This window comes from Anolis carolinensis, chromosome 2 (genome assembly GCF_035594765.1).
Source record: "Anolis carolinensis isolate JA03-04 chromosome 2, rAnoCar3.1.pri, whole genome shotgun sequence".
NCBI classification, from domain to species: domain Eukaryota; kingdom Metazoa; phylum Chordata; class Lepidosauria; order Squamata; family Dactyloidae; genus Anolis; species Anolis carolinensis.
In genome coordinates, this window is record NC_085842.1 from 125,446,598 (window position 1) to 125,461,240 (window position 14,643).

The following is a 14,643-nucleotide window of genomic DNA, read 5'->3' on the forward strand; positions in this document are numbered from 1 at the left end:
GCCTACATTCTAGTATTTGTTCTGGTACATTAGTGGTAGTTTTTTATGTGGAGATAAATCAGAGTCAACTTAAAGGCACATAACAACAGCAGGAGTAGAAACAACAGAAACATTATTTAAATGTGCAATCCTTCTATTTACAAAGGCAATGCATGATAGAGGGAAATATAATTATTATGCCAGAGTGCAAACAGCTACTTTCCTTTGAGGCTTCCTGATAATATGTTGAATACAAACTTGGAGCATGGTCTATGCACAACTAGTCAAGCATAAGTCAGAAGATCCATGCTCACTATGTCAAGAGTCAGACGCCAATTTCAGAGCAAAACAGAGTTTATTCAAGAGATAGCCCAAAAAAATAGACACAAACACAAAAGATGGCTTTAAACACTTAACTTTCAGTGTTTTAAAGCAGTCCAAACAAAAATATATCAAAAAGAATGCTTTAGCAATCAAACCGGATTATCCAAGCAAATAATCCAGATTAAACAAATGGTGCTTCAATTCAGCTCTAAACAAACTAAGTTGGCTTGGAAAAGCAGCCAAAACAAAACAAAGACTTGGAAACTCCCAAAAAACTCTCAAGAGTCACAAGCTACCAGTTTTAACACAAAGCTCTAAACAGAAACAAAAACCGGGCAAAGGAGCTTGTAAACAAACTTGGAGCCGGTGCAAAAGGGAAAGTGTGGTTCCAAACCCTTACTGTTGCAAGCAACCGGCTTTGGGGATTTAAAGGGACAGTGCAAGAAGATGTCGTCAAACCGGTCCGGAGTCGAAATAGCAGGAACAGCAGCAAACTGCTTCAAGAGTGCAGGTAATGCCAGAAGCTCAAGGGACAAAGCGAAGAGGCGTCGTCAGGTTGAGCCAGGGTCAGGACAGGAGACAGCAGCAGGGTCAAGAGGCAAGCCAGAAGTCAAGAGCCGTGGGTAGACTAATCAGAGCGAAGGCAGAAACAGGGTCGAATTCCAGTCCAGGGTCCAGAGGTTGTAGTCATCAATTCAAGGTCCACGAAATGGCACTAACAGTGCAGTCCAGGAAAACCCACACAGTTCCAGCCCTCCGTTGCAGAGCAACCCAGATAAACTTACATCTGAAGCAAAGTCCCCGTCCAGTCTTCTTTAACACGTACAGGAATCCCAATGGCACCCAGCAACACCTTGCCACATGCAAAGTGAAGTGACCGAACACTCCCAATTTATCCCAATTCTCCCTGGGTGTCCAAACACCCAAAGAGCAGGTGTCCGAAATCCTTAATCTGAGTCAAAACTCCACACAGCTAAATCTCGTGGATCGGGCGTGCCTAATTCTTCATCAGAATTCCAATCATCCTGCCCACACCCAACACCATGCACACCTGAGGATCCATCCCCCCTCCTCCAAACAGACCAAGTGGGATCTGTTTCTGAAGATAACCCAAGGTTCAGCAGTATCCATGGGCCCCAATTCCCCAGGCATCTCCAGTGCCCGTGCCAAGTCAGTGCCCACTTCCTCAGCCACCACCTGTTCACTAGCATCCATTTCTTCCACAAACTCCCCATCTGAATCTTCCTCAGAAGATTCCCCATTGAGGTCCCTAATTCTCTTTCTGTACAAATCCTCCGAGCCCTCCTCGTGAGGGCTTTTCCTTCCTCTCCTGATCCCACCACCATCATCCACAGTCCCCGAAGGCGCAGTCACAACACACTAAATTTTCATGATCTTCCAGTGGAACATTTGATATTTCAAAATTCATAATGCATTCATAACTGTTTCCCTCCTTTCCACTCTTCAATGGGCATTCATTGAACATATTGAAATTTTCTGTTATTTTAGCACAAATTTGTAAATTTCGTATCACATCTTTGTGTCAGGATCGCAGAGCTAAGAAGGAAATGTGATGACTTAACCTGTTTTGACTACACAATATTGACAAATGAATCTGACTCCTGACACATCTCCTTCCCACTGTCTGCATACTAAGCATTGGTGCAAAGGTCTAAATTAAGAATTGGATCTAGAACTTTCTCCTCCCTCACCAATATGGATCAGATATATGGATCCAATTTTGAAGGGCCTTGGCTCCAATTTGATTCAGGGTGTATCATTACAACTCATTATTTGAGATATTAATTTGTCTCATTTGGGCATAAAGCTGTAGGGTCTACTCTGTCATTACAGCCTTAAGCGTGTCACATCATATAGAAAGATATACACCTCAGCCTAATACCATGTTTCTGAAATGGTAATAATGGTAAGCAAACTCTATTTTTTAGAGAAACCAAGGTGATGATTATAAAGCATTTCTGTATGCTCAAATTGACACTATCCTTTTAACACTAGGGAAATCTGTTATTGAAATTGCAGCACCAAATATTAGCGAAGAGTAGGGTTGTGAATTAACCAAGACAACTGAAATTTCAACATGTTTTAAAGTTAGAACTATTCTCTTAAGGCATATTTTTGCTTAAACAGAAACCAATAACCTAAATCCAACTGGTAGACTTGGTAATATTAGGTCCACTGACCCTCTAAATCAAAAAGCCAACAACAAATTACTTACTGATTTCTATGGATTCTAAGCATGTTTACCTGGAAGAAAGTCCCATTGATTTCAACAGATGGTTCTTTAATTTAAATTAAAGCTGATCTCTATAGTTCACAAGCTATTCACATACATTTGGATACAGCCTTTGATACCTAGTGTTCTGGTCTGAACATTTTACAAAACTATGGTGTGGCTGCATCCATACACAATTATTTTAAAGTACAGTGTTCCCTCACTTATTGCAGGGGTTATGTTCCAGGACTACCCACAATAAGTAAAAATCTGTGAAGTAGGGGCTCTGTATTTATTTTAATATTTACACATTATATTAGTAGTTAGGTGGCCCTTCTCCCCTTCACAAGCCTTCTTCCTGTGGTTCTTCTTAGCAGCCTCCTCTCCGTCAGCTGCCAGTGTCCCTTTTGCTCATGTGCCTCCCTCTCATCGGCATCCAGAGTGGCTTGGCTGGACACCGATGAGAGAAAGGGCGCATGCACAAAAGGGATACTGGCACCTTTAGCAACTGCTCAGGAAAAAAAAAGCAGTGAGGAAGTGAAAAGCGAACTGCAAAGCAGGGAGGGAACACTGTACCACTAAAATTAGCAGGATCTAGTTCTGACTGCACAGAGAGAAAGTTGAGCTGATAAAATGTGAGATTTGAAGCTTACATTATTTGGTTCCACCTGGAGTAACTGAATATATTGGCTGTAAACCACTGAAAAATTCATCCCACAATTTCAATTAAGTAGCATCCATTCATTATTTTAAGAGAAACAAAAATGTCATTGTCACATGCTGTGGGAGCTGAGGTGTATGAGTTGGTTTGGGAGCCTCTTTGATGATTGGAACTGCTATTAAAGTGCCATCAAAGCATTTTCAGTTCTGTAGAATTAATCATGAAATCTGTTCCTGCCAGCTCACTTATCATATCCGAAATATTAATTTTGAGCAAAATTAAATCAGACACCCACCGACAGCAACATTTTGCCCTTCAGAACTCCCCTTCATATTGATTTATTAACGGCTGCCAGAAGTGTGCACCATAGCAATTTATTACTACTTTCTCAATGTTTTTCTATGCGTACAAATAGTCTTCCAAAGTAAGAGGTCCTATCTGACACCATTGTGACAAGGGTGCATTCTTCAATTTGCATAATGCTCTTTGGATTTATTGAGAGGTAGAGAAATGAATTTCATTTTACTATCAGCAGGAAAGAAGCAATTGACTCCTTTTCAAAGGAAAAAAGTTTCCAGCTCTTAAAAATGTTTTGTATCATAGGTGAGGGTCTTTTTAATGGAAAATATAATTCTGAAGGGGCATCTTGCAAATTTTAGTTGTGCATTTGCATAGTCTTTTTTTACATTTGGTATATATATATTTTTTTAAAAAACACTGAACCTAAACATTACAAAATTGATCTGGTTAGTGTATTGTTATAACCTCTACAAAAGTAAAGCTAAAGAAAAATACTAAACTTACCAACATGCCAAAAATACAATTTGTAGAACTTCACAATATAATTCAGCTATAATGTAAAAAAGTTGATTTGCATTATTACCATATATACTCATGTATAAGTTGATCAGTATAAGTCAAGGGCAAGTTTTGGGAGCGAAATTATGCATTTTAATATGACCCATGAATAAGGCAAAGATCACATCTATTTCTGTTTTATTGTCTATTCTAAAGTCTTTGACTGTGTGGATCATAATAAATTGTGGCAAGTTCTTGGTGGTATGAGGATACTAAGTCACCTTGTCTGTCTCCTGAGGAATCTGTATAACGACCAAGTAGCAACAGTACCATGGAACAACAGACTGGTTCAAGATTGGGAAAGGAATACGGCAGGGCTCACCCCACCTATTCCTCATGGACCAGCCCATGCCAGAGCTCCTTGTTTGCCATTGCCACCCCCAGCTCCTTCAATGTCAAGCCAGTCACTTCAAGGATACCATTCATCCATCTTGCCCTTTGCCAGCCCCTTTTCCCTTTTCCTTCCATTTTTCTCAGCATTATTATCTTCTCCAAGCTTTGCTATCTTCTCATTATGAGGCCAAAGAACTTCATCTTTGTCTCTAATATCCTTCCCTCCAGTGAGCAGTCAGTCATTATTTCCTGGAGTGGACTGGTTGGGTCTTCTTGTGGTCCAAGTCACACTCAGAATTTTCCTCTAACACCACAGTTCAAATGTGTCTATCTTCCTTTACGCAGCCTTCCTTATGGTCCAGCTCTCGCACCCATATGTTACTACGGGGAATAACATTGCTTTAACTATGCGGACCTTCGTTGCCAGCGTGATGTCTCTACTCTTCACTATTTTGTCAAGATTGGTCATTGCTCTCCTCCCAAGAAATAAACTTCTTCTGATTTCCTAGATGCAGTCTGCATCTGCAGTAATCTTCATGCCTAGAAATATAAAGTCTGTCACTGCCTCCACGTTTTCTCCTTCTATTTGCCAGTTACCAATCAGTCTGGTTGCCATAATCTTGGGGGTTTTTTATGTTTAACTGTAACCCAGCTTTTGCACTTTCTTCTTTCACCTTGGTTTTAAGGCTCCTCAGTTTTAAGGCTTCTCAGCTTTCAGCCATCAAAGTAGTATCATCTGCATATCTAAGTTTGTTAATGTTTCTTCCAGAAATTTTAAGTCCAGCCTTGGATTCCTCAAGCCCCACATGTCGCATGATGTGCTCTTCATACAAGTTGAATAGGTAGGGTGAGAGTATGCAGCCCTGCCATACACCTTGACAGCATCATCTTTTAGGATTTTAAATAGTTCAGCTGGGATTTCATCTTCTCCTGCTGCCTTTTAATTAGCAATGCTTCTTAAGGCCCCTTCAATCTCACTCCTCAGGATGCCTGGTTCTCATTCACTCACCACACCATCAAGCTATCCTCAATATTGTTATCTTTCCAATACAGATCTTCTGTATAGTCTCACCACCTTCTCTTGATCTCTTCAGCTTCTGTTAGGTCCTTGCAAATTGCAAATTCGTGATGTTATGTAGGAATTACTATATTTGCAAATTTAGCACCAAACATTAAACAGGGATATAGGGCAGTGTGGACTTTGATAACCCAGATAGCTCCTGGTAGTAAAAAAACCCCTCTAAAATCAGGACAATAAATAAAGAACAACACTCTGAAAACAGGAGAAATCCAGACAGTAAACAATCAGGGACAGCTAACACCTCCCAAAAAAAGATTCTCCCAGGCAAGAAGAAGCCAGGCCTTGAAGCCACAGGGCCATTTAATGCTAATCAAGGTGATTAATTACAACATCACACCTGCTTCAAAGAAGAGTTCTTTCTCCTACCCTGGGCCTTCTACAGATATATAAACCCCACTTACCCAGCTTCCAAGTTTCCACAGATCTCACAATCTCTGAAGGCCCCAAAGGCGGGCCCATGCTGGCCGAGAGGCCCAGCATGGGCACCGGGAGGCCCAACGCGGGCACCGGGAGGCCCAGCGTGGGGTGGATGGCAGAGCACAGGGCGGAAGGCCCAGCACCAGCCGGAAGGCCCTCCCTCTCCTTCGGGACAGTGTGGGCCTTCCAGCTGGCACTGGGCCTTCCGCCCAGCACTCCACCCAGCGCCGGTCGGAAGGCCCAGTGCTGGGCGGAAGGCCAATGCCAGCCCGAAGGAGAAGGAGGCGAGGGTGGCCTCCGCAGCCTCCTGCCGGAAGTGGTGGCACATGCCAACAAAAAGTTGGCTTTGGGACACTTGGAGCCACCTCAAGAGGCGCCTCAAGTGCACCCCCCGAAAGATGGCGCTCCAGGCAAGTGCCTAGATTGCCTTAAGGGTGAACCACCCCTGTTGCTGAGACAAGCGTTTCCTGGAGAGCAGGTGGATAACACAGCTATAACATATGAAACTTCCCCCCACTGCACAGCTGGGGGAGGGAAGGGGATTTGCCCCCTCCCAACGAAGGAGAGACTTCTGGAAGGGGGGCGGGGCTTCTAGGAAGCTGCCCGCCTCTTAGATCACTCACTTTTGGAGCTTCGACGTGAGAGGATCCAAGAGTGGGAGCTCCTGTCCCTTGGTGCCGAGGTCCAGGAGGAGAACGTCGAGGGAGATTTATCCCCTTTTTTCATCTGTTTATACTACTGCTTTGAGGTCTGTATAGGAAGGGAGAGAGGCTGAGGCAGGGGAGCCAGGGTTGGCCTTGGCTGCTGCTTGGCTTCTCCCTCGACGTCATTGTGCCTGGTAATGTTAAGAATTTGTTTGGAAATTAATTTGCTTCCCCAGTTCTAAGGGGTTTTGGGCGGAGGAGGGTGCGTGCGGGGCCCGCGCGCCTCTTCTCCGTTCCTCCCTTCTTCCTTTGCATGGTCCTGAGCCTTATTAGTGTGAAGGTGTAGGCGGGGGCTTTACTTTTGGGAGATATGGGGATGATGTACCTTTTTTACATGTTTAAGTTGGCTTTATTTATTGTGTAATTTTATTTGGATGGTATGAATGATGAATTGGTTGTTTGGGTTGCTTTTTGATTTGACGTTTGGGAATGGAAGCTATGTGGTAGGGTCGCCATTTTTATTACCAGTCTTATGTAGAGGTGTTGCTGGGCAGATTGGCTGTGTTTGTGGCGCGAATTCCCTGTTGCTGGGCAGATTGCCATAGCCGTTAGTGTCGGTTCTGTGAATTTCGCGCTCTTTTTGCTTGTAGTTTGCCGCGGTTTTTCCTTGGGCAGCCATGTTGGTTGCCAGGTTGGGTGAGGGCTGGTCAGCCATTTTACTTGTGGGCATGGGCAAGCGTTTGCGGCGGCCATATTTGTTAAGGGAATTAGGCTGGAAAGGACGGGCGCCATGTTGAGTGAGGGCTGGTCAGCCATTTTACTTGTGGGCATGGGCAAGTGTTTGCGGCGGCCATATTTGTTAAGGGAATTAGGCTGGAAAGGACGGGCGGCCATTTTTGTAGCTGGCATATTAAATAGTACAATGGTGGCCATTTTGTTGATCGGTCGGCCATCTTTGTTAAGGGAATGGCAGCCATTTTAGGTGCTTCATGGCAGCCATTTTACGGAACGTTTTTTAAGGGATTCTAATGGCGGTGGCCATTTTTAATTTGGGCATACTCACATTGCATTGGTTTAATGCTATAACAATTGATGGTATTGACTGATTGGTTTTTAAAAATACAAATGGATTATTAGTAATTGATTAGATGGTTCAAGTTAAGTCATTGATAATGTATGGAGATTAATTAATTCATATGTATTTATGGTGGCTGATTAATTAATGAATTGATATTGGGGTTAATTGATTAATATATTTAATTAATTTCATGGGGTAATTTATTTAATATGTTATTGAGGACAATAAATTAATGAGATTCTCTATATAAATTGGGGTATTAACTTATTGAATTAATTTTAATATCATGTTTATATAGGTGGTGCATATCAGTGTGTGGTATTGTATGCTTTAATTAAATGGATGCTTGGTTGCTTTTGATTTAAGAAATGTTAGTTGCTTCGGGTCCCTTGGCTTGGATAGGGTAGGGAGTTGGCTCATTCTAGTTTCTGCCAGCCCCTCCCCCCCCACTTATTTGCTACTGAACTTTCTTCCTCAATATTAACTTTTCGTGGTCTTACTGAACTTCTTATTTTGCAGTATGCCACCGAAGAAGAATGTTGGGGGGCCTAAGGGCAAGGGTCCTGCGAAGAAGATTCCAGCAAAGCGCCCGCCTCCACCAAGTGGTCCTTCAACCGAGGATGAAGACTCTGCACAGTTGTTGGGAGTGTTGGTCGCCCGGATCGAGGCACTGGAAAGAGAGAAAGCAGCGGCTGCTGCTGCGGAGGCGCAGAAGGCTGGTGGGGGCAGTAACACCGGGTTAATTAGGTCCTTATTTTCCCGTATTTCTGCCTTAGAAGGGGAAAGGAGTGCTGCAGTGCCTGTCGCTGATGCGAGCCTGGTTACATCTACGCCGGTGACCGCTGAAGCTGTTCCATCTACTTCGGCGGCAGCAGCTGAGATGAGAAGTGCCATATCCGCTTTAGGTAAAGGGGACACACACACCTTCCCTTGGGGAGTGGCAGACTCTCAAGATCTTATCACAACCCAAGCACGTGACGAGCCTGTTCCATCAACCAGCGGCACGCAATTAGCTATCGTGGCTCCGGTGGTTGAGACACCAAGCGTGGTGGTAGCCTCTTTGGATTCAACACCTACTATTGAGAATTCTTTGTGTTTTTGGGGCACGGCTGATTGGCCTTTGCCGGCCTCCGATAGCCTTAGTGCTACAGCTTTAGGCTCGCATTTGGCTCAAAAGACAATTGATAAAATTTTAAGGAATGAATACATCGACATTTTTACCCTGTATTTCAGGGAACTTGATAAGAAAGAAAAAGATGATTTAGATGATGAAAGAAAGGAAATTATGAAAAAACGCAAAGTGGACCAGAATTGGGGCAATTGGTTCTCTTGCTTTTTAATTTACGGAGGGGTTCTAGTGAAGGCTTACCCTTCCAGAGCCCATTCTCTTTTTCAGTACATGAACATTATCAATTCGGCTTATGTAAATTTTACAGGTAGCGCTTGGCTCTTGTATGACAAGCGCTTTAGGCTTCGTGCGGCTCACTCTCCAACTTTGCGCTGGGATTTGATTGACCATCAGCTGTGGTTGGAGGTTCTAACTCCGGCACGTCCCGTTGCGGGCGAGAAGGCCGACAGTGGGCACACAATTCAAAATTCTCGAGCTGGGCAGTCCTTTCGTCAGCATCCATATTCCCAGTATCAGCAACCACAGCAATCTCAACAACGCTTGCTATGCTGGGAATATTCTTCGCAGGGAGTTTGTTCCCGAAGAGGTTGCAAGTTCCAGCACGTTTGTGCCATCTGTTCAGGGCAACATTCTTCCAAATTTTGCAGTAAGGGAAAACCTGGTAAGGGTGGGGGAAAGAGTAACCACGATCCCAGGAGAGGTTTCGGCTCAGGTGGGTTTTCCAAAGGGGCCCAGCCCAATTAATCTAGTTCAGTTAGATTTGTGGTTATCCAGTTATCCCAATTTAGGCGCAGCTAGTTATCTGCGTGCTGGGTTTTTTGAGGGTTTTAGGATTCCTGCAATGGGACATAGAGCTCCTTTCAGGGCACCGAATCTGAAATCCGTTATTGGCATGGAGGACGTTGTCCTTGCTAAAATCAATAAGGAAGTTGCAGAGGGTAGGGTTCTTGGCCCATTTAGGTCTCCTCCCACTCCTAGGTTAAGGGTTTCACCATTAGGGATTGTTCCAAAGAAGGCACCGGGGGAGTTTCGACTCATTCACCACCTTTCCTATCCCAGGGGAAGGTCAGTGAATGACGCGATTCCTGATGATTTTTGTACAGTCCACTATACTTCTTTTGATTCGGCGGTTAGGAAAGTTAGATCTAGGGGGCCGGCGGCAGAATTGGCAAAGTGTGACATCAAGTCTGCTTTCCGGCTACTGCCTGTACATCCGCTGGACTTCGAGCTGTTGGGTTTTCAGTTCAACGGGTTGTACTATATGGACAGGGCTCTTCCCATGGGCTGTTCAGTTTCCTGTGCTGCTTTTGAGTCCTTTAGCACCTTTTTGGAGTGGGCCCTTAAATCAAAATCGGGTTTATCGGGGGTTGTGCACTACCTGGATGATTTTTTATTTATAGGGATGTCTGGTTCTGGAGAATGCGAATTTCTTCTGCATTCTTTTCAGGAACTGGCCGATCAGTTAGGGGTTCCCTTAGCCCCCGATAAAACAGAGGGCCCGGCTACTAAATTGTCCTTTTTGGGGATTGAGCTTGATACAGTGCAGCAAGCCTCCAGTTTACCTAGGGAGAACGTTTTTAATCTAGTAGATAGGATTCGAGCTTTTGTTACCCGTAACAAGGCCACATTGCGGGAGTTTCAGGAGCTTATTGGGCATTTAAATTTTGCATGCAGAGTCATAGCTCCTGGGCGTCCTTTTTTGCGCAGACTCTGCGATGCTATTTCTGGGGTTAGACTTCCGCACTATCATGTGCGGATTACACGTGGGATCAAAGCTGATTTGGACATTTGGTTACAATTTTTAAATCAATATAATGGGATTTCCTTTTGGAGACAGGATCTTTTGTTGAAGGATGCTCTTCAGATAGCTTCTGATGCTTCTGGAGCCATCGGCTTTGGTGTATTTTTTAATGGGCATTGGTGTGCCGAGCTTTGGCCCAGGGAGTGGCACACCAAGGGTATAACGTCCGATTTAACATTTTTGGAGTTTTTTCCAATTTTGGTGGCTGTCACGCTGTGGGCTGATCAAATGACAAATTCCACCGTTCATTTTTGGTGTGATAACCAGGCTACGGTGCAGGTTATCAATTCTTTAACATCTAAGTCAGTCAGACTGATGGAGGCTTTGAGGTTTTTTACACTCCACTGTCTAAAGTATAATATACTGTTTAAAGCTTTTCATATTGCAGGGACAGATAATTCTCTCGCTGATGCTCTGTCCCGTATGCAGATGGATCGCTTCAGGCAGCTTGCCCCCAGCGCAGATTTGCACCCCCAGAACATGCCGGTCCATCTTTGGAAAATTGGGAACAGTCCATAGTCCGGGGAATGAAGTTGGCTTTGGCCACGACTTCCAGAAAATCTTACGTCAGAGCGGTGCAGGAGTTTCATGAGTTTAAAAAGTTGTATGCCATAAGTTCTGTTTCACCGATTCCATATGAGCACGTCGCACAGTTTGGTGTTTTTCTGGAAAGGAAGGGGTTGGCCCCTCAAACTATTCGTGCGAAATTATCTGCCCTGGCTTATTGGCTTAAGGCTCAGGGCTTTCCAGATGTTACAGCCGATTTTAGGCTTCGCAAATGGCTGGAAGGTTTGTCGCGGGAGCAGGTTAGGCCACGTGACTGCCGTCAGCCATTGACACCTGAAATTCTCAAAGGCTTAAAGCAAATTTGGCCCAAAATTTGTGAATCTCATTACGAAGCTTTGCTATTGCAGGCAGCGGCTCTCACCGCTTTCTTTGGGGCTCTTCGTATTAGTGAGCTGGTCGCCTCTTCAAAGGCTGATCAATCTAGAAGGGCCTTGCAATTTTCGGACCTGCGGCTCCAGCAGGACAAATTGGAATTGTTTATCAGGACTTCTAAAACGGATCAAAAAGGGAAGGGTTCCATTATCAAATTGGGATGCTGTAGTGATTTGGAATTATGCCCAGTTGCAGCTTTGTCATCTTTTGTGTCCTGCAGAGGAACGTCAGCTGGTTTTCTTTTTTGTCATCGGGATGGAGCACCGTTGACAAAATACCAGTTCTGGGCCTTGACTTCTAAGGCCTTAGGAATGTTGGGTATCAAAGATCAGAAATTTGGTACTCATTCCTTTAGAATTGGGGCTGCTTCCACTGCTGCTGTTATGGGCTACTCTATAGACAAAATTAAGATGTTGGGAAGATGGAAATCTGGTGCCTACCGTGCGTATGTGCGTCATATATCGGATTAGTTATATGGCTTTTTGTTTTTCAGAACCCACCCTGTTGGCAAGTAGACGACGCGTCCTGATTTGCGGGCACAGTTATGTGCACTGGGCAGAGCGACAGGCGCGCAGAGGTCCCTACGACCAGCATCTCGGCCTCGCTTCCTTGGCTTTTGTTGAATGGAGGGGAAGAAGAGGTCTGCGGTGGGAGGGTTTGCTCCCTTTGTTGTTTGGGTCAGGGGTCCGTTTTCCACCTGACCTTATTGTTATGCATTTGGGAGGCAATGATTTGGGGCTGCTTAAAGGCAGGGCCCTTTTTCTCCAGGTTTTAAATGACATGCACAAGATCCAGGAGGTGTGGCCTCATACCGGATTGGCATGGTCAGCAATTATTCCTAGGCCACGTTGGCCCTATGGGGACGGTAAAAAATTGGACAAAGCAAGGAAACGGGTCAATAGGGCCCTGCGGAAGGTTTTGGAAAATGGCATGGGTTACTATATCCCTCATGACACCATTAGATTCAATGATTCGACGATGTATCGGACTGATGGGATCCATCTGTCCGAACTGGGCAACCAAATTTTCTTAGCGGATCTGCAGAAAGGAATTAGGGAAATTCTTTCGAATTTGGTGGGGGTCAGGAGCTAAATAGAGATTTGCTCCTGAACTGTGGCGGAATGCTTAGGGGAATCTCTTATTTTGGTGTGCACCACAAGGCACCTCTGTTTTGGTGTTGGCCAGAGGCGTGAATCCTCGCTTAGGGTTTTTACAGCCCCGGCGAGGGTGAACGATTATGGCCTTGGAATGGGAGACTTTGACCTCATTTGTTTCGGAGGCAAAACTCTCCAACACATTCCCCTTTAGGTCATCCAGGTTTAGATAGACTGGGGACCTGGTGTTTCGCCCTAAATTCAGTCTTAATGGATGGTCGGGTATGACCACTAATATCGGCTTATGCCTTACCAAATTCTTAGATGGCTAAGGATTTTTGGCCTAGTTCCAAATTAAAGTTAAATAGGTAACTATCAATAAAGTTGCCCAGTTTTAAACCCAAGCTTACTTGTCTTGTCTCGTTATTTCGGAGGGTTGGAGGGCAAGAAACTTCCCCCCACTGCACAGCTGGGGGAGGGAAGGGGATTTGCCCCCTCCCAACGAAGGAGAGACTTCTGGAAGGGGGGCGGGGCTTCTAGGAAGCTGCCCGCCTCTTAGATCACTCCCTTTTGGAGCTTCGACCCACCCGCCCGCCGCTAACAGTATAGCAGTAGTGTGGTCGCTTAGATGGGCCGGGTAGGAATTTTTTCCCTCCCATATTCTGGGAGGGTTTTTCGCCTACCCTATACTGTGTGGAGTGGTAAATTGGGAGATGTGGTCATTTAATTAGGTGGTCAGCGGAATGCTTAGGGGAATCTCTTATTTTGGTGTGCACCACAAGGCACCTCTGTTTTGGTGTTGGCCAGAGGCGTGAATCCTTGCTTAGGGTTTTTACAGCCCCGGCGAGGGTGAACGATTATGGCCTTGGAATGGGAGACTTTGACCTCATTTGTTTCGGAGGCAAAACTCTCCAACACATTCCCCTTTAGGTCATCCAGGTTTAGCTAGACTGGGGACCTGGTGTTTCGCCCTAAATTCAATCTTAATGGATGGTCGGGTATGACCACTAATATCGGCTTATGCCTTACCAAATTCTTAGATGGCTAAGGATTTTTGGCCCTAGTTCCAAATTAAAGTTAAATAGGTAACTATCAATAAAGTTGCCCAGTTTTAAACCCAAGCTTACTTGTCTTGTCTCGTTATTTCGGAGGGTTGGAGGGCAAATGCACATACATATAAAATTAGAATTTAAAATTTCAGCTATATCACTGATATCAACATTATATTTTACACCTGCGAGATGCTGGAAAAAAATACATAAAAACAATCTGCCCAAGACACTCTTTCAACTTCTATCAGCACCACGATCCTTATGTAAATGACTTCAATATATTAATCTCTCTGAGTGCTCTTCTGCTACGCTTATTGAAACAACCAAATGTTCTTGGTCATTACATACCCAGCATGCATCTTATAATGTGCAGATTTCCTGTTGCTTACAAATACATACATATTTAGACACTTTTAAGGGCAATTATGCTAGTAGCAATATACAGAGAGACAGACAGACAGACATGCAAACACACACCCAGCTAAAAGACAGCCTATGAGGTTTGTGAATAAAACATCAGGAAGGAAGGAAGGAAAAATATGCCAGGGAGGAAGCAGAATGATCAAATGTCCAGAAAATCTGGAGACAAAGGCCTAGTTCATAAAGAAGTAAATAGTGCTGAGTTCAATTGTATTGACCCTTACTGTCAAAATCTAGAGTGTATCTCTTCTAACTGCAAGTAGCTTTTTCCATAATTAAATTATTATTTATTGAAGTGTGTAAGTGAAACACATACACATATATAAAATACAACATCAGTGAGAAAATATTCCAGGCTGGCCTAGTTTTACCCCTTAAATTTTAATATTTTATGCATTGGACATTCATCTTTTTGGTGAGGAAAGTATTAAAATTCAATGAGACCTCACCTGCAGACTGAAATGGTAAAACTGCAACTTAGATTTATCACCTCTGTAGGAATTTGGCTAAAGGCAAAAGAGACATCACTGGCCTCCTCATATATCATCTGTAACTAGGAGTGGATGAGCAATTTGTTTCCTTCAATCTTCAAAATTCAAG

At 44.1% G+C, this 14,643-nt stretch overlaps 1 protein-coding gene across 3 annotated transcripts in view; it reads left to right on the forward strand.

Annotated features, from left to right (window-relative positions):
• Window positions 1-13,692, forward strand: part of LOC107983085 (uncharacterized) — a 344,328-nt gene extending 330,636 nt beyond the window's left edge. The window contains exons 1-3 of one of the 3 annotated variants that reach the window (XM_062970488.1): window positions 6,096-6,634; window positions 8,128-8,513; window positions 11,971-13,692. In XM_062970488.1, coding sequence (XP_062826558.1) covers window positions 8,129-8,513; window positions 11,971-12,569 — 984 coding nt within the window. In that variant the 5' untranslated portion in view covers window positions 6,096-6,634; window position 8,128 and the 3' untranslated portion in view covers window positions 12,570-13,692. Of the gene's footprint in view, window positions 1-6,095; window positions 8,514-11,970 lie in introns of those variants that run through there. The other 2 variants (XM_062970487.1, XM_016995048.2) reach the window with 2 other exon arrangements.
• Window positions 13,693-14,643: the final 951 nt, after the last annotated feature.